We start from the raw sequence: 19,868 nt of genomic DNA on the forward strand, positions 1-19,868 counted from the left end.
CCGATACCCACTATTATCCACTATCAATATAGAGCTCCTACTAAGTCGCGATGAATGATGATCTATTTGTTACTAGCCACACGTAAAGACTGATAACCATTTCAATATTGGATCTATCAAGTTTGTTGTTAATCTCTCCAATGTTCATCATCTGGTCGTAGCCTGTCGTGAACTACATCGTGGCTGCATGGCAACATAGGTAATTAGTGAGGCTCTTCTGATTTGTGAATAATTCCCTTCGCTATTCTCCGTTTGATCAATCACGACTCTTAGCCACCATTGTCACAACAACACAATCAACATTTTTTTCGTTTCCTTGTATATCTCATTCACGTTCCATATTCTGGAAATACTGAAAATATTAATCGAAAACTCATATAATTATTGAAATCATTACTTACCTACCTATGCATCATTTTCCATACACGATAACCAAAACTCTTACAAACACATAGGCAGTGTTCAATCATTGAGTTCTCGATTCAAGGGAAACGTTTACAGCCAAGACATACACCCTAATGACCGAAATGTATAAGCCACAACCACAGAATGTGCCTAAACAATTTGCACCAGGAGGAGGTGGACCTCAAGGTGGTGGTGGCAGTGGAGGAAGGCGCCACAATTCTGAAAGCCACGTCAAGCCCAATCGACGACCCAATGGACCTTCAGGACCCCGCCATGCCGCCAATCACCCCGCCTTGAAGTATCTTTTCTTCAGCTTGTCAAGCCTGTGCCTGGTTTTTTTTCTGTTCTTCCTCTTCCCCTGGACACAGCTAGATCGTCAAGGTTGGACATTCGGACAAAGTGTTAAGCACGACATAAATATTTACAGAAGAGCACTATTCCAGTCTCCTTCTACCTTAACTATCACCACTACCGTCACTCAATCTCCCATCCAACCTACCGAAAAGCCGGTGCAAACGGAAGAATCCAAAATGTCGACTACCGAGCAGACGTGAGTACACAATTTTTATTCTACTATTTAACCTTAACAATCTTCACAACCACGATGGCATATAGAAAACTAACATATTGTTCAGCTTCATTGCCATCAAGCCTGACGGCGTCCAGGTATTTAAAACTCCATGTAAAGCTTAAGCTCTCAAATACTGTCCTAACCCTTGCCCTAGCGTGGCCTCGTTGGTGCCATCATCTCTCGCTTCGAGGGACGTGGGTAAGTAGAACCACTTCATCCCATCCTCTGGTGCTTAAATCTAATTTGTCGAATAGCTTCAAGCTTGTTGCCATCAAGCTGGTCACCCCCGGCAAGGCCCACCTCGAGCAGCACTGTAAGTCATTTCTGTCTCCACCAAACTCTAATGGCTCCATGAACTAACACAGTCGTAACAGACGCTGACCTCAAGGACAAGGCTTTCTTCCCTGGTCTAATTGAGTGTATGTCACCATGACAACGAGTCAACGACTATCCTATTCGATATAGCTAACCCGAGAACAGACATGAACAGCGGCCCAATTGCCGCCATGGTCTGGGAAGGTCTTGACGCCGTCAAGACTGGCCGAAGTACGTTTACATCACCGTTCTATGGCAATAATAAGACTAACCAACGCCCTCACAGCTCTCCTCGGTGCCACCAACCCCCTTGCCTCTGCCCCTGGCACCATCCGTGTAAGTAACCACCTCGAAGCCCACACGTCTTTCGATTTGTCCTAACAGAACATGAATAGGGTGACTTCGCTCTCCAAACCGGCCGCAACGTCTGCCACGGCTCCGACAGCGTCGAGAACGCCAAGAAGGAGATTGCTCTTTGGTTCAAGGAGGGCGATGTCGTCAGCTGGGAGAACGCCCAGGCCAAGTGGATCTACGAGTAAATACGTGGTTACGAAGTTCCATATGATGCCGTACTAGCTCAGACAGTGTTCAAAACTACATGGCAAGGTCAAGCAAATAGTGCAAACCGCAACAAATAAAAAACTATTCAGAGAATTTTTGATCAATTCGTGATATTCTTCGGGTATATCCAGGAGTGTATAAGTGTGGTTGATTAACTGCGTTTCCTCCACACCGAGCGTCTTGCGGCTACAAATCCCCTTGCTAGCCAAGGCGTCGCCCATAGACTCAGTGCTAGCCTAGGTATAAGCAGCATTTTCGTAATTGCGTAGGCAGCAGCGATTTGAACGCCTATTTTATACCCCTTCTCCGTATTATCCGTCGTAACGACGCTCTTCACCTTCCGCCACGCCGTTTTAGTCTTACTCTCTCCAGAACCAACCCCAAGCTCCTTGTTCCCATCCCCGGGTATATCATCATCACCATCCCCCCATTTCCTCCACCTATCTAACCATCCTCCACCCCTCCCCTCCTTCCCTCTCTCCCTCTCCCGCTCAACCTCCTCCCTCAACATCTCCTCCCCATCCACCTCCCCATCCTCCTCACCGAGCCCAAACCACCCCTTTTTCCGAAAATACCTCATCCACCTCCGCAACCCCTCCTCCGCCGACGCCGCCCACGGACCCAAAACCCACGCCGTGGGCACCCAGTCCGCGCTGTGGAACACATACACGAGCCCGAAGAGCGGGAGGATAGCCGTTATCTCGTGCAGCACGAGAAACGCGGCCACGTGGCTGAAGGGCGCGGTGCGCAGGCGGTGGAGGTACGGGTGTAGTCGTTTAGGGACGAAGCGAGCGGCGCGGTCGAGGATCGTGTGGAGACGTTGGGTTTTGCGGGCTGAGGGGGAGGGGGGAGGGGGAGGCGGTTTGGTGGATTGGAAACGATGCGATCGCGGGGCGCGGGGGCGGGGGAGGAGGGGTAGAAATGTGGTTGTCTTGGAGGTTCGTGGGTGTGGGCGTGTTGCGGATGCGAAGAGGCGCAGGTGCTGCCGCCAGAGGAGAGTTGTGGGTGGCATTTTTCGTAGGGCTTTATTTATTCCTGGGGCTTCTTAGGATGGAGACGGGTTTGGATGAGTTTCGAGCTTAGTTGCTGCGTCTAGAGGAACGGCCTAGGCCGCGAGGCCGCTGAGGAAAAGGTGAGGTGATTTTGTTAGGTGGTAGTTGTTTATTTTAAGCTGTGAAAGATAGCAAAGCTTGGTTGCGGCGCAGAATTTCGTGTGGGGAGCTCAGCTCAATAATGCGGGGCGGAAATGACGTTGATATCGCGATTCGGGGTAGCTTTGTAGGATGTTAGCGAAAATCTTAAGAGTACTAGATAGGGGACGGAGAGCGAGACAAGACAAGACAATATTAATCGGAAATAAAGATAGATTAAAAATATCTCAAACATTTCATTCTTTATCTCCAGTATGATACAGCTAGTTCCTGTATGTCTCATTCCGGAAATTGCGCGCCCAGACCCTTTATGAGCATGCTCTCTGGCTGCAAGCCTTTACCCTCAGCCAAGACTCCCGCTTTACGTAGAATGTCGACGCAGCTCTGAATGACTTTCAAGTCAACGCCTTCAGTCTTAGTAGCGAACCTCACAGTGCTCAACCACTCTCTCGCATCCTCTTCCGAGTAATCCAGATTAGTACTGATGTACTTAACCGCCTCGTCCTGATGCGCGCCAAAATACTTCACACCCTCGTCAAGCTTCTTGAACAAGTCCAATAGCCGTTGATCCGCGCTCGGTCCCGACAACAGCCGTTCTGTTGACGCCACGATCTTCCAGCTGCTCCAGGGGGTGTAGATCTCGCCCACGCGGCGTATCTCTCCACTGTCGTAGTACCGCTTGGATGTGAAGTGTTCCCACATGAAAAAGTCTGCCTTGCCATCGTTGACTGCATTCCTCAGATTCTCGAAGTTCTGTAATATCACAAAATCTTCATAGGGTGACTTTCCCGGGGTGAGCCATCCTTGTTGGTCCGCGAGCACGTAGCCCATCACTTGGCTTCCAGAACCGATGCGCGAAATCCCGATTTTAGATCCTTTGAGTGAGGATACAGATGTAATTTCAGGTCGCTTGGCACCAGTTGAAATTGCCCAGCCTATACGTATTAGTAAGTCTCATCTATGATATATAGTGGGCTTTATGGCGCAATACAAAGAGGCGTCTCGACGTAGGTCCCGACAATTCGATAGCCACCATCGCCAGGGGTATCTTCCTTGCCCAGACCTGCTACCCATGCTTCTGTCAGACCGATGCCGATGTCAATTTCGCCAGACCGGATAGCTGTGATCATATGCCCGGTGCCGGACGGGAAAGGGATCAATGTAGCGGAAAGGCCAAAATATTTCTGGGCAAAGTAAAGTGGCGTGGAGAAGTGCTCTGGCACGAAGCCGATTCGGAGGGGTTGAGAGGAATCTGTCATTATTCCGATTTACCTAGTACTAGGTAATATTCTTACAACTTACTCAGAGTCGCTAAAAGTCAGTGGCTAAGTCTAATTGCCGCAAGACAGCAAAGGGGAAATGAATTGTAATTGTTTCCAGGTTGAGATCAAACAGAAACAGCGCATAGAGTTTACGTGCTCAATGCATCAGATCGGCAATTACTTGCAGCGGGTATGCGCGGGACTAGATGTTGTGGGGCACTGTACAATAAAGCTTAATTCTTGGTAGGCGGTAGGTACTGCTGATTGTCCCGGCGGAGAACAATAGTTAATAATGCCACAAAATACCATGAAGGAGAATACAATTATAACCTTATAAATTACTGGAGATCGTATATTATTTGAATAGACGTTAAATAATAACTAGTTCAAATGATTTTCTAGGATTGTTCGCATGTAAGCGAATTAGAATTCCTCGATAAAAGCCCAGTACCATGTAAATCGATTAACCCCTAAACGTGTAACCGAAAGCCCCTATTCGAAATTGGGGGTTCACATCGGGATATCTAGACCACGCCCAGATGGTTATCATATTATTATAATCATGGTAGTCTAAAAATAGGCTATGTAGTAAAACCTTCGTCGAGCAAGCCAAGCGCACGAATTATCACCCGAAGCTTAGTACTTGAAAGAGCTGTTCATGTTCTTGGCATAATTAGTTGGAATTTTACTATAGAATTTGACCTACAGAGGGAGGTTCAACCCATTGAGATTGCAGGCCTATTAATGATAAAATATGAGACTACGCGCATGTGGAGAACCTTGAGATATCAGTTGTGTTTGAACCATGATCTCTGTGATTTCACTGGTAAGCTGAAGAAGATCTAGCTAGGTTAGAGGTCTTTGTATATTCTACTGTCAGGTCTACTTCACACGAACAACCAAGAAAATGGAGAGATGGGAAATATTCACATTATGGTATTTGGAGGCGTCTAGGAATTTTTTACAGGCAGGCATCCATGGATACGTCTCCCGGTAAGGTTATTGAGTGCATCTGCGAAACCCTACTGGGAATTTCGTTACCCGGACTGTCAGGACTGTTACTCATTTCTAATCCCGTAACCGAAACTAAAAATGTTCAGCTCGTTTCTACCTAGGTGGCAAATACCACAATTAAATAATGTCTATTAGAAGCAGATTTTAAGGAAAGGACTCGGCTTCATTTATACTTCTCGTCGGTTTATAATGAAACAAGAAAGACAAATCGCCAATCTAGCTTCTTCTTTGATGCATACCTAGTAGGTACTATTCGATCCAATAGCCGTAGAAACAATTTTGTCACATAAAATACAACGAACTATTGCTACAATAAAAGTAACATATAATTAGTGAGTTTTCATACAAAACCTTTGAAATGATGACGGCATGAGAGCTGTAAATCCGGGTGTTTTTCTACTCCCTACCTTGAACCAGTAAAGTCATTCGGAGTGTGATTATTTATGCATATGCGCTCCCCGGTGTGCCGTATAACATTCCGAACTACCGGAGATAATTGATCGATCCGACGGGTGAGACACCGGAATGCGGACCGTAATGTTTAGAGACGATTCGGAGTACATACAAAGTACACACTGCCTCCAGGCTCAACAAGTTTTTTTTCGCGAGTTGAATACCAGTTTAGGTATTGGCCAAGCATATATGTCAGAAATGAAGCTGTCGTCGTCAGCAGCTTGGCAAGACCCTGTTATTGTAAACGAGCACGAAACCCTCTTCTTCTTGACAATATGTATCCTTCGAATGCATCTTGAGAAGAAGTAGGTGCCGAGAGCACAAGCCTGTCAGATGTACTCCGATCATGTTGACAAATTCTCTGCCCCCAAAAGGAATACAGGAATCACGATGTAGGCCGAGCGAGGCCGCATGACGGCGGTTAATTTGCGAGTATCGCCGCTGACCACGTGGAAGGAGTATATGGCTCGACCCTGAACAGAATGAAACAGAATATTAATATCAAAGCGTTTGTTTATTGCAATACAACGCAAGGGACGCCACGAGAGGGGATGCGACCAGTAGAACATTGACTCTTCACCGATGTAAAAGGACACCGCTTCCAACTCGCATAGAGGTGGTGTATGGTAGAAGAACTGAGCAGCTGAGCAAGTCAATATCTTACTCGTACTGTCCGTGTAGCCGCGATTATATGCAAATCTGAGGCTCCTTCTATCTGCTTGATGGAACCTCTCCGCTTTGGCATGATATGATATCAGCATGACAGAAAAATGCAAGGTACTTCCGTAACTTATTAAGCCTTCTGCGCCCTGCACGTGCCGTGTTGTTCTCCGCTACTCAGATGCGATTTTCGTGCTCCTACCCCTTATGCTAGTCTGGCGTATCTGCTAAAACGATGGGGCGGATATGTAACGTGACGACCGAAATGAAGCTCGGTTGCCTATCCAAGGACATTAGTTTAGACGTCTATAATGTCTATTCGCTAAATTCGCTGGTTGTTGTGATGGTTGATGATTTTAAAACGCGGGAATAAAGCGATATGTGGTAATATCATGCGTCGTGATCTACATGATAATGGTCTTACCGAGGGCGCGAGGATGAATATAATAGGGTTTGATTTGTATGGTCAATAATGAACAATGACCGTTTCATAGTGCCAGATCCTCGGGAACATTCGACTCAAAACAACTCCACCGGGGCCAAGACTGCATCGTTACTTTGAAAAGAAGACGCTATGATAGGGTGTTCGACAACGCAGCTTGTTAAAAGGACCGTACCTCGTTCGCTGTCTTATATTAAAACCCACCAAATAAAAATAAAAGGGTTAGGGCAGTTACCGAGACCCGACTAGGTTAAAGTTTAGCGGCAAGCCAGGATTATAATAGGGCTTTTTACCATAAGGAAGTACCTAGTAGTACCCAGTAAATGTTCTTCCGTTCTTTAGCAAAGCATCGAACAAACTGTCCAGTTAGAAGCGACTTTCGCTTCCGAAACAGGTAATAAGGGGGGTTCTAGCTACCTGCTAGGGACCGACGTCCCGACCGCTGCGGCGCTGCATTGCCCTTTCCTACCCCCAAATTCTGCTGGTGTGATGCATTGTCCTTTTGTTATCCAGCCGCAACTAATAGCAGAGAAGGAAATACCTAGCTCAGGAGAGGCGGAAAGTGAACTTTTAATCAAACCAAACATGAGGAAACATCCTCTATCTAATCGAAATCCGAAATCCGCTACGATTGAGATAAAAGTTCCAACTTGCAAAAGAACATTACCGAGATGTGTTCGAATGACTGGACCAGACCGATTAATACAAATGGCTGCAATGCACTTTTCTTCCAATGTCCTTCTCTGTTCGCCGAGCACGAGAACGAGCACAAACACAAGCACAAGCACGTGAACGAACACATCATCGATAGCGAGCTGGGTTTGCGTCGATATTACGCCTATCATTTTTAATCAATTTAACAGAGAAAAAAGGAGGAAAGATGTCTCCGAAAGAAACAATCCTCATCACCGGCTTCAACGGCTACCTCGCCGGCCGGGTTGCCGAGTTGGCATTGAAGGCCGGGTACAATGTACGCGGCACCGTCCGAAATCTTGACGCCGGCACCGAAGTCCAAAAAGCGCTGCTGAAACTTGGCTACGGGGGCGGGGCCGAAGTCGTACAGATCCCCGATATGACCATACCCGGCGCCTTTGACCAGGCCGTAATTGGTACGAACTTCACCTTGTGGGGGGCAAACTGGACAAATAGCTATCGCTGTTTTCGTTTGAGGGATACAAATTGGGAATTAGAAGCTGACGAATAGCACCGATTTTAGGGTGCTCCGCAATTATCCATCTTGCCTCACCAGTCAAAGACACCTTTATTCTACCACCACCAGAAGTAGTTCGTATGAACATGAGCGGTACCATGGGGATATTGGAGTCGGCTTCGAAAGTTGGCTCACAGCTAAAGACTGTGGTATTAATGTCATCTGCTGCTGCTATTTTCGACGTACCTACCGAGCCCGGTGTCTATTCGGAAAAGAACTGGAACACGACTTCGGAGCCGGCTATCGCGCAACTAGGCTCCGAGGCAGGTGGTCTACACGCCTACTGCGCAAGCAAGACCGTTGGTGAAAGGGCATTCTGGAAGTTTCACGATGAGAAGAAGCCCTCGTTTAGTATGACGACCCTTCAAGCTACGTACGCACCCCTTTTCCCACTACTACACCCCCTTTTTCTTTAAATAAAAAATATTTCACTAACCCACAACACACCACAGCTACTTCATCGGCCCATCCCTGACCCCCTGGACCAGCCCCTCGCAACTCCCCTTCTCCCTCGGGAACCTCTTCTCCCTTCTCAGCACCAAACAGATCCCCGGCCCAAACCTAATCTACGAGAACACGATCGACGTGCGCGACGTAGCGCGCGTGATCCTATGGACCGTCCTGAACCCCGTAGCCGCCGACGGCCAGCGCTACTTATGCGCGGCTGCGACAGGCGGCTCGCAGGCCATGGCCGACATCCTAAACAAGTATATGCCGGAGCTTGGGTTATCGAAAGGGACCCCTGGGGAGGGGTATGAGGAGGATTATCCTTCGACGAGTGGGAATGTGGCGTTTGATGGGAAGAAGGCGGTTGAGGCTACGGGGCAGGAGTGGATTCCGTATGAGACGAGTATTTTGGACACAACGAAAGCGCTGATACCATTACTTGGGTAGGTAGATAGACGATGGAGGCTCGTCTAGCTTGAGTTAGGGATCGAAGATCCGAACATTAAGAAAGGGCATATGGTGGTTTTGTGATAGCATATTGTATAGCGAATTTAATTGATACCTTACTTACACCTACTCAAGCATGGTTAGGTATCCCTCTTACCCCTTTTACATTATCTTATAGAAGTGGAGCAGAATGAAAATCTAGTTAAATACATAACTACCTGCCCGTGTTGATACTACGTAGGTAGTTTTTGGTTTCCAATTGAAGTGAGAGATAGTACCTACCTAATCAGAAGCTCCCTTACAGATGGTACTAAATACCTGGGGTAACATGTAGCAATTGTATTAAGGCCTAACCCCCTTTTGATTAGAACTCCCAGGTGACGAAGACTTCTTATATCATCGCCTACCCCAAAGTACATTTATTCGTGATTCCTATAACCCATACTAGGTAGATATTTCAGTCTTGTATTAAATGAACTCACAGACCAAACACCATAGACTTGAAAATGAAGAGAAATAAAAGCCATATCAAGAAAACTCTCAACCAACAATGATAATTATCATTCAAATTGAATCCAGCAAGATTAGTTCTAAGCCAAGTTTACTCCTACATGTTGAACTGTCGTTATGCTTAACAGGAACTAGGGAGTGACTAGTCAAGAAGCCTCTTATAGCTAGATGAGACTTGCAGAAGAACTTTGGCATGTTTACCTAGTATTTGTAAATAATGCATTTCTAATGAATGATCTCCTCAAAAGACCATGTTTCAAGTTTGGAGTGTTTGAAATAAAGTCGAGAAGGGATGAGTGGTTTCTCCATTTATAAAAATCCATCAAGTATTCTTCTAAAGAAAGTGCATAGGCGGAATTCCGATATCAAGCACGACCTCGGACTGTATCTGGTGACTCATCGTGCCGATGCGCGGGTTTCCAGGCTTTGTGATAATAACCAACAACATATCTTAATTTCTGCCCTTTCTCTCCGCTTATATCTTTAAAGCGTTAGCCCGTTTGTTGTTTATCCCCCTCTTCTCCCCCTCATTCATATTAGTGCATCTGCAGCGCATATCCACGAACCGCGAGAATAATCATTGTGAGGACATCATGGCTAATAAAGATAATTATATTGAGCCAAGCAAATCTTCAAATTCCTTTTCCAGCCAAGAGCCATCACCAGAACTCAATTACGGATGCTCACCATGGATACTTAGCAGCCAATGCGCCTCGGATCTGTATGAAGCAGGAGTTAAGCTCTGGAGAAAGGAAGACTTGGTAGATATCGAGGCACAACTGGCACGGTCCTTCGAGACGGAATATTTCACAGTGCGGCGTATTGATGGCGTCGTAGCCCGTATAAAGAACCCAATGTATAGGATTAAAAATCCCATTTGGTACCTAGGATCTTTCCTCCACTTCTCATATTTACATGCGGCTGGTCTGACTTGCCTTTTAGGACCCCACGTCTCAAAACCCAAGGATACTGGCGGCTTGTAAGAATCAAACCAGATGGCCCTCCAGAAACATATCTCTGCTCTTATCTACTAGAATGGAGAAACCAGACTATCCCGAGGTATGAAGAGGTGATAGAGGATAGCAAATCGCTTTTCGAAACAAAGCGACAATTGTGGACTGATAGCGTCACTTGCGACCTGCTCAGAGCACAGCTCCAATGGCTACTGTGTATCAGTAAGCTAAAGATAACAAAAGTTGTATGTTTTGCTCTTGGTGATATGGTCACCAAAACTGGTGAATTTGAAATGAACGATAGGCGCAAAAAGGGACAACAGGCCTCGGAAACAAGCGACGTCGAAGAAAGTCTGTTGCAGCATGCTATGGCTTTAACAATGGCAAAGGTGGCACGTTTCCATACGAGGTCCTCTATCGAACTTAAAGCTCAAGACCCGGCTTATCGCGAAGAGACAAACGAGATCCTCAGCGAAAATGGCTTCGAAATTGTAGGCAAGTGTGGGGCAGGCGGCTTCGCAGAAGTCGATGAGAATACCCTTGTATTCACAGCCTTCGCGTCGATCGCGATTAGTGAGGTCCTTGCCGATATTGCGCGTCCAGCAATGATTATTACGACTGGTGGCAAAGCGACGTTCTCTGGTGATATGTAAGTCGATGTATTACACTTTATCACAAGTTGAAAGTGGGGGCTGAAAATCAGTTTTAAGCAAGGTGTTTTCCGATGCAGAGTCTCCCCGTACAAGACAGATGTGGCGCGAGTATAGAGTCACGCATCTTGCCGTGCCGTCGAACGAGCTGGAGCTTTTTCAGTCTTTGACCCAAATGAGTATACGCACTAGAATGCCATCAGCTTTAGCGCCTGAAGATTAAAATCTCTCTCTATAGAAGTAAGCTTTCTACTACCGACGAAGCACAATGTATGAATGACATCCACTAATCCTGTTTCGAGGAAGGCTTGGTTTGCTGATGATACCAAGAAGGGAAACCCGCCGATTGCTATCATTTAGCTGCACCAGCAACTCAGCCCAGTCTAGTTTCGTCAAGCAGGCTGAGACACTGCATGGACGCAGGTGTTGTCACCGGAATTTGCAGCACAGTGTCCAATCATGAATGCATGCACGCAATCACGGTCGATTGATGAGGTCATATACTATGCGTTAGCAGCAGGCTCTATCTAACATTCATGTAGTGTGTACCTAGTCTTGTAGAAGTGTCATATCGATATTGATATTGGATTTACGAGTGGAAAAGACCGGCGAAGTTGACTTAAAATCCAGATTATATAATCTACATCCACAACTTAGAGCTTCGGAGTTCCCCCACGGTCGATCATTCCCTCTCTAACATGACAGGAATATCAAGTATGTACCTACCTACCTATGCTTGAAGACTAGGTACCAAGGTAGATGAAAGGTTGGAAGTATATGTGAAGTATATGTGAAATATACTATGCGTACCATATTAGTAGAACGCATTATATGTAAGTGGTCGCCATAAATCAACAGGGTATCTCTTTGTAATACACATTCGATGCGATGCAGGACCAACTCCAACTCCCCTCTCTCCAAGCACCCGATGTTCCAATCGTAACAACAAAACCATGGAATACAGGTATCCCCCATCCCCCACAGCAACCAGCCACCAATCTGCACAGAAGCACGCATCCGTCCATAGTCCCATAGGCTAGGTCGAATCACATGACCACCACCATCAAAAATGTATATTCGCGCTCGCGACCGAAAACGTCATCGCCAGAACCAACCCAACCAAACCAGGCTGTTTCCCAAGCCACCCGGCACTCTCATTCTTAGCGTCGTCCTGCGCGGGAACAACAACTCCCGAAGACGCCACCACAGTCTGGCCAGAGGGGTACCTGATATTGTACACGGGCGCGGACGTCAAAGTCGCCGGGTCGCCCAGGGCGCTAGGGCAGCTGGCCTGGTTCGCGGCGGGCCAGTCTAGGTTGCAGACCTCGTCGTGGCCCCAGAAGCAGGTGGAGTCGAGGATGTTGTATAGGACGTAGTTCTTCGCGACCCAGCTGTCGGGTTGGGCGAGGCAGCTAGCGAGGAAGTTCATGCTGTTGGCCGCGCTAAGCGGGAGCTTGCCGTCGTCGGTGTGGATCAGGTCCGCGCACTGGGACGCGTCGACGTCTGCGAATTCCATCGCCACGGCACCCCCCGCCGTCGGTTTTTCCGTTGCCGAGTACCCGGTGTACAGGTAGTTCCAGGCGTCGTAGCTGACGTCGTGGGCGCCCTGCGACTGGTCCACGCGCAGCAGGTGGACCGTCCGCCCGCCGTACGAGAGCGACACGCAGATGTTGGTGCAGTCGACCGAACCGGGCCAGTACGCGATCCGGTTCGTGTTCACCTTGCACCCGAGCACGCCGATCGACGAGGAGTAGCTGTCGTGCGGCGTTGCCCAGACGGCGCCGTCATCGGCTGCGACGCGCGACCCTACCACCCCGAGGGTCAGCGTAAGCGCCGTTATGCGGCGCATAGGTAGTCTGACGTAGGTGCGTCAGTGCAGCAGTATGCACAACACACACAGTATGTAAGGAATGACGAAATTATCTATTATTTTTTATTATTATTAATAATGGGTAAAATGAGCGACGGCGGTATAATGAGCGGCTGCGCGCCTTTGCGGCGGCGGCGGGTAGCTAGCTCTGGCAAGCGGCCGGCATCAATTGAGACAATTAGTTTAATAAAAAGAATGTGAAGCTGAAAAAAAAGAGCGACCGACACGCGATGCGCCTCGTAAGATTTCGTTAAATGAGATGGTTGCCGAACCAGGTTAGTGTCAAGTCCGGTGTCGCATTTTGAGCTTATTTTCTGGGACTAGTCCCCCCTTTTTCCTTGTTGAAGATGATTGGTCAGGAACTCACCTGCATTCTCTTATCTCGGCTAGTATTGCCTCAAACTCGTGTTTTTTTAGACTTCACCAATGAAATACCAGAGATTAGTAACTACTACTGTACAACTTTACAACTACAAGTCTACACCTTCTACAACTACAAAATGTGACAATTCATTCTTATATCATCGTGGCGTTTCACTCGCATAAGACCATAGTTACATTGACAAATAGTTGAGGGTTACAATTATTTTTATTAATAGCCAACAGCGGCAAGGTTACTATTATGGTCAGTTAATCTATGTTTACGGCCCTTTATGTCACATATCAACAATGATGTTATCACGGCTGATAACATCAAACTACGAAATACTGTTGTTTCTGAGAAAAGGTTAGAAATAGTGGTGCTTCGGGGTTTGGAATGGTCTTCGGTCTGCCAAGTCAGCTGTAATAATGCAAATCAAACAAAACACCAGGTCCGTATAAACGAGTCGCCTTTCGAATCATGCACTGTGAAGTTAATCTGTTGGCAACAATGACACTCGTAGCTGCAAAAGTCGTTGACGATGGCGTAATCGAAGGAAGGCACAAGAAAAACAAGCACCAATTGCCTAACCACACAAGCCGTAAGAAGGTGGTTGAATTTGCCAAAAGAAAAAATCTCTAAATGTCTCTCCAGGAGGTTGTCAGTCTTTCCAATCTCTCTAAGTTTGTCATGCTTGATGGTTAGTCAATGCTGATGATATGATGTCGTTAAAATCCTAAATATCCAAGAAAATTCGTCAAGTTTCCCCCCATTTAACGCCCTTCCCAAAAAACAAAAGATATTCATCGTTCCGTCATTATATTATGACAGCGGCAGCATCAGCTGCGTCTGCGTGGAGAACAGGGTTGATCATCTCGTCAAAGTGCATCTTGAAGTCGTCGCCTAGCTGCTTCCGTAGAGCAGTTTGGACGGCCTCGAGAACGTTGGGGAATACACCAAAGTTGGCTGGGTTGTTCTCGTCGTTGTCACCGCCTTGGAAGACACCAGTGCGGACAAGGCAAGTGTTCCAACCGTACATGTTGCCACCGATGATGTCAGACGCCGGGTTATCACCGATCATGTAGATGTTCTCAGGTAACTTCTCCTCGCCGTGAAGTTGCTCCATCCACGAGGCGAGAACCTCGTCAGCGTACTTGTAGGTGGCAGTCTCAGGCTTGCCGTAGACGACACGCTCGAGGTCGGCACCAGTAAGAGCTCTGTACATGGCCTCAAGGCCGATACGGAATGCGCCCTGAGACATACGGGGTGTCCAGTGCTCAGTGGGGCACAAAAGGTCACCTTGGGAGAAGTAGATAGGAATGCGCTGGGAAACAGGGTCCTTAGCCATAGTTCCCAAGCGACCGTTCTCAGAGCGCAGGAGATCCATAATGATTTGCATGTCTGTAGCGTAGTCTCGAGAGTCGGAGAAGACCATGATAGCCTCAATGTTAACCTTTGTGAAATCCCGCGGTCGGGAGGAGGCTCGCTCTTCGTCAGTGAATACCCGGTAAGGGGCGATGGATGGGTCGGAGGCAACAATATCGTTGGGGACAACGATGTCCTTAAAGCCGTATCTCTCAGCAACTTCACGGCATTTGTAGCCTTCGCCACCAACGACTAGAACGGTGTTGTAGTATTCTGAGAGAGCACTCATAGGGGTATGTGATTGAATGAATTGCTCGATGTTGACAGGGTTTTGTAAGATCTTGGCAAGTTGGTCGCAGCGAGCCTGTTCAGGCTTTCCCGATCCGTTTGTCAGGAAGATGTGGGGGATCTTGATACCGAGCTCGTTGTCACCGTTTAGGATTTCGAGCGCACGACGGCCTTCGGGGATAAGACGGTCACCGTGGACCAGGACACCGTCGATATCGAAAGCGAATGCCATGTTCTTGGCCTTCTTCACCTTCTCGACTTCAACGCTCTGGACTTGTGAAGCTAAGATAGCACGCGAAGCCTGGACAGGGGGCATTCCCGGGCGCGTGGGACGGGTAAGGGACTCATCTCCATCGGGGTAGTGGACCGAAGATAGACGGGATTGTCTCTTAGATCTGGGGATGGGGAGAGTGGAACCGAAGGAGTTACGAGAGCCTCGTCTCTCCTTCATGGATGGTGTGGCGCTCAAAGTGTGCATGTATTTAGCAGCCTCAGAGATAGATGATCTTGAGGCAGGAACTTCGATCGGGCCGTCATCGTGCTCGCCGGGAATTGCTAGTGAATCGTGGCCTAAGTGATGCTCTACTGCTTGGTCTGCTCCATTGCCATTGCCGTTGGCGTTGGTCATGGAAGCCACCTTCCTCACCTGCTTCTCAGAAGCCTGGACAAGGTCGTAGTCTTCGAACATAGGCATCTTGAATGTAGTTTAGGGGGTGGGGTATAGATTCTTCAAAAAGGAGTTTCAAAATGCTTCAAAATTGCTTGATAATGGGTATTGAGATGAGTAGAAGGAGAAGATTGTTTGTTATGTAGAATCAAGAGGAAAGACTACTGCTAACTATGACGGGAGGGTCGCGTTATATCTAGTCATCGGCTCGCGCGAGGACCTTCTCATCTGCCTATCTCCCTGTCTCCCTGTCTCCTTGTATGCCTGTCTAGGTACCGTACCGTATGCTACACCGTACAGGTTGTAGATTAAACTCTGATGACGACGAAAAGTAAAATTCTGGCTCTTCATGCACGGCTAATGTAACTATACCTCATACATTCGGCTGAGTAGTACATAACACATAACTGACACAAAGGTTGACCAGATTGACCGGGCTCGGGTTGACCGGTTGACCCAGAGGACCACATAGGACCAAAGGATGAAGTCTCATACCATAGCACTATGCGTAACCAGACTATCAGTACCGGTAGTTACTAGGCTGCTGGGCTGCTAGCCTGCTAAGAAGCGATTAGTTTTACTATCAGCCGTAATCCGCCGCGATGATGGAGCCTGGCGAGCCTGGCGCTGAACGGTCCCTTGCATAGTTTGTAAGTCGATGAAACGGTTGGATTGGCTAGCGAAAACGTTTCCAACCTATAGAAGACGGTATGCCGAACGTTTGATGGATAATCTGGGCCTATCAGATCAGTCAGATCCGGACTTTATTCGTGGTATGGATGGTATCTTTGGTATTAACTGCAAGTCCAGCAAACAGGTCGCCAACCGGACCAACGAAAACCAGTTGTCAGTCCGAAAAGGAGCCGCAAAACGTCCCGAAATGGATCATTCGTGGATACCGTCGTGGATACAATATGGATATTAATCTGGATACTATGGGATACTATGGCGACCCTTAAGACCCACTCGGCCCACGTACCCGTATCCGCTGTCATGCTTCTGTTGACATCATTCCGGGTCCGCCAAGCTCCGCTTTAGATCCGCTTTGACTCCTAGTGGCCCCGCTACAGATCCGCTCCCTGCTGTTTCCCTGCGGTTTCCCGAACTTTCCTTTGGTTCCCTGACTCGGGATGTGCAGCGAAGTGGGGGTAGAGTGGGGGCTGACAAGGGGTAGTCAGCTGCAGGGTTTTTCTAGCGCCTGCAACTTGCGTCGCCCAGGTCGCCTCAATTCTGCAACTCTCAGACCTCTCCAACTCTTTCTGCAACCAAGCGAAATCAAGCATCTATTCTGGACCCTTTCTGCACACTATTATCATGCAACTACTATGTATTCTGCAATCTCTCAGTTCTCTTACCATCCATCTTCATATCTTTTCCCTTTTCGGGTTTTTGTCACAGATCTATCCATATCGATGTGACGGCTTTGCCATTTGATAGGTGACGCCACAAACGCCGACTAATTTCTCCCATAGGGCCAACACCCTTGACCGCCCTCTAGACGGATGGGATCTTCCTTTTCATCGAAACCTACATACCATAGTACATGGTACGAAAGCTCACCGATTAAAACCGACCCGTAAAAAACTACTTGGAACGTCGGAATAGGTAGGAGTAAACGGGCAGAAACTGGCAGTCTGCATTGCATAAGAACCCAGTTATTTTTTTGATCTTTTTATCTTTTTATCATTTTTTTATCCTTTTATAACCTTGACGTATCCACTTCACATGTCATGATGGATACGAATCGGTACGTATATGCGTGTATCAATACCAGTAAATCGAAGGTAAGGGGGGAAATCGGCTGGTTAGCTACGCTGACAAGCCTGACAAGCTTGACAAGTCTGCAAAGCGGCCAACTGTCGCTGCAAACAACTGGAGCCCGCGATAGCTGATCAAGCCTGTCAAGCCAAGTGCCTGTCAACGGTTATGGTGAAACCGACGGCGCACGCCGTTCGCAGCTTCGTCAATCCGAAAACTTTTCCCACTTTTGCTGAGTCAGGAGAGATAATCTTGTTGAGGATGATGCAATGGTGCAGCTTCATGGCCTGCCCTGTCTGCCTTAAAGGAACCCCGTAACTTACTAATTCTAAGCTATAGCCGGCCGTTTTGCGGGCTTTACCACATCCACCTGAGACTTTCACCAGAACAGCAAACCAGCAGGCCTCTCTTATCTCTTTCTTCCTGACGCAATTAAACGTACGATCTATTCGATCTAATCATTTCTCACAAGTCTTATCAGCCAACATGTCAACACCAACGAACAAGCAGACCTTCACCCTGAACAATGGGGTCAAGATCCCCGCCTTAGGATTTGGGACCTTCGCCAACGAAGGGGCCAAAGGCGAGACTTTCAAGGCGGTCACCAAAGCCCTAGAGGTTGGCTACAGACACCTGGACTGTGCCTGGTTCTACAAGAACGAGGCCGAAGTCGGCGAGGCTCTCCGCGCTTTTCTAGAGAAGAATCCGTCTGTGAAGCGTGAAGATATCTTCATCTGCACTAAGGTGTGGAATCACCTGCACGAGCCGGATGAGGTAAAGTGGTCGCTGGAGAACTCGCTCCAGAACTTCGGCCTTGACTACATTGACCTATTTCTGGTCCACTGGCCCATCGCTGCGGAGAGCAACGACGACCATCTACCCAAGATTGGGGCTGACGGTTACTATGTCATCAAGAAGGGTTTGACTGAAAACCCTGAGCCGACGTGGCGTGCTATGGAGGAACTCTATGAATCTAAGAAGGCCCGCGCCATTGGCGTATCCAACTGGACTGTTGCTGGCCTCAAGCAATTGCTAAGCTTTGCCAAGGTCAAGCCAACAGTCAATCAGATCGAGATCCACCCTTTCCTACCCAATCAGGAACTGGTCGAGTACTGTCTGCAGAACGACATTCTACCTTCGGCGTACTCGCCTTTAGGTTCACAGGACCAAGTGCCTAACACAGGCGAGAAGGTTCGAACAAACAAAACACTTAATGAGGTCGCCGACCGCAGTGGCCATACCCTTGCACAAATCTTGCTGGCTTGGGGAGTCCGCCGCGGATACGTAGTATTGCCTAAGAGCTCGACGCCATCGCGCATCGAGAGCAATTTCGATGTCCCGCAGCTCTCGGACGCCGATTTCGAGGCTGTTAACGCGGTTGCCAAGGGAAGACATACGCGCTTCGTTAACATGAAGGATACCTTCGGATATGACGTCTGGCCCGAGGAGACCAAGGTTGGCGGCGTTTCTGTATAAATGCACAATGCAAAGTTGAGCAGTGAGGTAATTGCTCAACAGGAAACATACGAGGTCATGGCGCCATAAAATGGCATGGTTGAGCGAGCGAGTAGATTTTCCCCGTCAGCCTCTGCGAAGAGGCTACGTGCTTGTGGCATGGTAGCATGACGTCTAGATATCCACGAGTTTTGGGTTTTTGGGCGTTGGCGAATTAAAAAAGGGGTCCCTACCTACCTAGGTAGGTAGATAGAGGGAACGCGTGGGGTTATTTTTATTTCCCGAGGGGGTCCACGATGAATTCCACGTTAACGAATAGATTTGCTCGTCGTTCTACTTTCTTTTTTTTCCTCATCCCTGGGAAGATCGTGACATCCATATTTATGTACTCATAAAATCCCACCAGACCCAATTCCCACGTGCGCCGACCCTCAAAAATTCACTCCCTTGTAAGCTTCAGCATCACTCATGTATGTATCACAAAAACCCACTTCCCGTCCTTCCCGTCCTCGCCCCATTTCCTCTAAGCCCTAGCTGCCGCCTCCGCCAGAAATGTCCGATGGTGCTCCGGGTGGCCCTTCTCGATGTTGCCCTTGACCATCTTCTTCGTGATCATATTACTATCGATCTCGATCTCTTCCTCCAGCAGCCCGGTCTCGCCCCTGACCCGCCACCGCGCGCGCACGGCCATCGTTCCCGTCGGCGCTTTGCCGTCGACCAGGGAGTCGATGCCTTCCGCGTGGTTCGTCAACGTCATTTTATACGTCGTCTGCCCCGTCGGCCGCCGGTCCACGACCTCGAATAGGACCGGCTCGCCTAGACCCGCTGGCGACGGCCCCGATACCCGCGCGTACGAGATCAGCTGCGGGCACGTCGTCCGGATGTACGCCTCGTGGTTGTGCAGCAGTGCCACCACGGCCTCCGGGTCGACCCCGCCCGGCAGGGGCGTCGATATCGTGGTCTCGACTGGCATTGTCGACGACAAGGCTTGCTCCCGCTGCGTGCGGATGAATTGGATTATGATGTGGTGGAGCGAGATCGGAAACATATAAT

At 48.3% G+C, this 19,868-nt stretch overlaps 9 protein-coding genes across 9 annotated transcripts; 4 read left to right on the top strand and 5 right to left on the bottom strand.

Moving 5' to 3' along the window:
• Positions 1-86: 86 nt before the first annotated feature.
• On the top strand, positions 87-1,945 carry GGS22DRAFT_165452 (nucleoside diphosphate kinase). The gene is made up of 8 exons (XM_047961683.1): positions 87-955; positions 1,041-1,071; positions 1,131-1,174; positions 1,231-1,289; positions 1,351-1,395; positions 1,457-1,522; positions 1,578-1,627; positions 1,687-1,945. The coding sequence occupies exons 1-8, from the start codon at positions 519-521 to the stop codon at positions 1,828-1,830; spliced, it is 876 nt and encodes a 291-aa protein (XP_047818191.1). The 5' UTR covers positions 87-518; the 3' UTR covers positions 1,831-1,945.
• Positions 1,946-1,960: 15 nt separating this feature from the next.
• Positions 1,961-3,073, bottom strand: GGS22DRAFT_22402 (uncharacterized protein). The gene has a single exon (XM_047966520.1). The coding sequence runs from the start codon at positions 2,862-2,864 to the stop codon at positions 2,004-2,006; it is 861 nt and encodes a 286-aa protein (XP_047818192.1). The 5' UTR covers positions 2,865-3,073; the 3' UTR covers positions 1,961-2,003.
• GGS22DRAFT_22435 (periplasmic binding protein-like II) lies at positions 3,045-4,483 on the bottom strand. The gene is made up of 3 exons (XM_047966521.1): positions 3,995-4,483; positions 3,185-3,938; positions 3,045-3,126 (listed from the first exon to the last, which is right to left on the bottom strand). The coding sequence occupies exons 1-2, from the start codon at positions 4,260-4,262 to the stop codon at positions 3,283-3,285; spliced, it is 924 nt and encodes a 307-aa protein (XP_047818193.1). The 5' UTR covers positions 4,263-4,483; the 3' UTR covers positions 3,045-3,126; positions 3,185-3,282.
• A 2,897-nt stretch (positions 4,484-7,380) lies between these two features.
• On the top strand, positions 7,381-9,040 carry GGS22DRAFT_22452 (NAD(P)-binding protein). The gene is made up of 3 exons (XM_047966523.1): positions 7,381-7,943; positions 8,051-8,417; positions 8,497-9,040. Exons 1-3 carry the CDS (start codon positions 7,715-7,717, stop codon positions 8,936-8,938), a joined length of 1,038 nt encoding a protein of 345 aa, XP_047818194.1. The 5' UTR covers positions 7,381-7,714; the 3' UTR covers positions 8,939-9,040.
• A 902-nt stretch (positions 9,041-9,942) lies between these two features.
• Positions 9,943-11,611, top strand: GGS22DRAFT_165457 (uncharacterized protein). Its single transcript, XM_047961684.1, has 4 exons — positions 9,943-10,328; positions 10,391-11,050; positions 11,112-11,291; positions 11,354-11,611. Exons 1-3 carry the CDS (start codon positions 10,042-10,044, stop codon positions 11,272-11,274), a joined length of 1,110 nt encoding a protein of 369 aa, XP_047818195.1. The 5' UTR covers positions 9,943-10,041; the 3' UTR covers positions 11,275-11,291; positions 11,354-11,611.
• Positions 11,612-11,665: 54 nt separating this feature from the next.
• Positions 11,666-13,118, bottom strand: GGS22DRAFT_165459 (uncharacterized protein). Its single transcript, XM_047961685.1, has one exon. The coding sequence runs from the start codon at positions 12,898-12,900 to the stop codon at positions 12,115-12,117; it is 786 nt and encodes a 261-aa protein (XP_047818196.1). The 5' UTR covers positions 12,901-13,118; the 3' UTR covers positions 11,666-12,114.
• A 753-nt stretch (positions 13,119-13,871) lies between these two features.
• GGS22DRAFT_22467 (HAD-like domain-containing protein) lies at positions 13,872-15,766 on the bottom strand. The gene has a single exon (XM_047966524.1). It carries the CDS (start codon positions 15,627-15,629, stop codon positions 14,100-14,102), a length of 1,530 nt encoding a protein of 509 aa, XP_047818197.1. The 5' UTR covers positions 15,630-15,766; the 3' UTR covers positions 13,872-14,099.
• Positions 15,767-17,547: 1,781 nt separating this feature from the next.
• GGS22DRAFT_22472 (Aldo/keto reductase) lies at positions 17,548-19,087 on the top strand. Its single transcript, XM_047966525.1, has one exon. The coding sequence runs from the start codon at positions 17,847-17,849 to the stop codon at positions 18,834-18,836; it is 990 nt and encodes a 329-aa protein (XP_047818198.1). The 5' UTR covers positions 17,548-17,846; the 3' UTR covers positions 18,837-19,087.
• Positions 19,088-19,793, bottom strand: GGS22DRAFT_22473 (uncharacterized protein). The gene has a single exon (XM_047966526.1). It carries the CDS (start codon positions 19,786-19,788, stop codon positions 19,339-19,341), a length of 450 nt encoding a protein of 149 aa, XP_047818199.1. The 5' UTR covers positions 19,789-19,793; the 3' UTR covers positions 19,088-19,338.
• Between the last annotated feature and the right edge of the window lie 75 nt (positions 19,794-19,868).

This window comes from Annulohypoxylon maeteangense, assembly GCF_022496945.1.
Source record: "Annulohypoxylon maeteangense strain CBS 123835 unplaced genomic scaffold GGS22scaffold_10, whole genome shotgun sequence".
Taxonomy (NCBI): Eukaryota; Fungi; Ascomycota; class Sordariomycetes; order Xylariales; family Hypoxylaceae; genus Annulohypoxylon; species Annulohypoxylon maeteangense.

Bases quoted from the DNA above. Each gene is read 5' to 3' on its own strand.
- GGS22DRAFT_165452 (XM_047961683.1), top strand. From the start codon at position 519: ATGACCGAAATGTATAAGCCACAACCACAGAATGTGCCTAAACAATTT. The intron at 1,523-1,577 runs GTACGTTTACAT...ACGCCCTCACAG, and splicing joins CGCCGTCAAGACTGGCCGAA to CTCTCCTCGGTGCCACCAAC. The intron at 1,628-1,686 runs GTAAGTAACCAC...GAACATGAATAG, and splicing joins CTGCCCCTGGCACCATCCGT to GGTGACTTCGCTCTCCAAAC.
- GGS22DRAFT_22402 (XM_047966520.1), bottom strand. From the start codon at position 2,864: ATGCCACCCACAACTCTCCTCTGGCGGCAGCACCTGCGCCTCTTCGCA.
- GGS22DRAFT_22435 (XM_047966521.1), bottom strand. From the start codon at position 4,262: ATGACAGATTCCTCTCAACCCCTCCGAATCGGCTTCGTGCCAGAGCAC. The intron at 3,939-3,994 runs GTATTGCGCCAT...TAATACGTATAG, and splicing joins CTACGTCGAGACGCCTCTTT to GCTGGGCAATTTCAACTGGT.
- GGS22DRAFT_22452 (XM_047966523.1), top strand. From the start codon at position 7,715: ATGTCTCCGAAAGAAACAATCCTCATCACCGGCTTCAACGGCTACCTC. The intron at 7,944-8,050 runs GTACGAACTTCA...CACCGATTTTAG, and splicing joins CTTTGACCAGGCCGTAATTG to GGTGCTCCGCAATTATCCAT. The intron at 8,418-8,496 runs GTACGCACCCCT...AACACACCACAG, and splicing joins ATGACGACCCTTCAAGCTAC to CTACTTCATCGGCCCATCCC.
- GGS22DRAFT_165457 (XM_047961684.1), top strand. From the start codon at position 10,042: ATGGCTAATAAAGATAATTATATTGAGCCAAGCAAATCTTCAAATTCC. The intron at 10,329-10,390 runs GTACCTAGGATC...CTTGCCTTTTAG, and splicing joins AGGATTAAAAATCCCATTTG to GACCCCACGTCTCAAAACCC. The intron at 11,051-11,111 runs GTAAGTCGATGT...ATCAGTTTTAAG, and splicing joins GCGACGTTCTCTGGTGATAT to CAAGGTGTTTTCCGATGCAG.
- GGS22DRAFT_165459 (XM_047961685.1), bottom strand. From the start codon at position 12,900: ATGCGCCGCATAACGGCGCTTACGCTGACCCTCGGGGTGGTAGGGTCG.
- GGS22DRAFT_22467 (XM_047966524.1), bottom strand. From the start codon at position 15,629: ATGCCTATGTTCGAAGACTACGACCTTGTCCAGGCTTCTGAGAAGCAG.
- GGS22DRAFT_22472 (XM_047966525.1), top strand. From the start codon at position 17,847: ATGTCAACACCAACGAACAAGCAGACCTTCACCCTGAACAATGGGGTC.
- GGS22DRAFT_22473 (XM_047966526.1), bottom strand. From the start codon at position 19,788: ATGCCAGTCGAGACCACGATATCGACGCCCCTGCCGGGCGGGGTCGAC.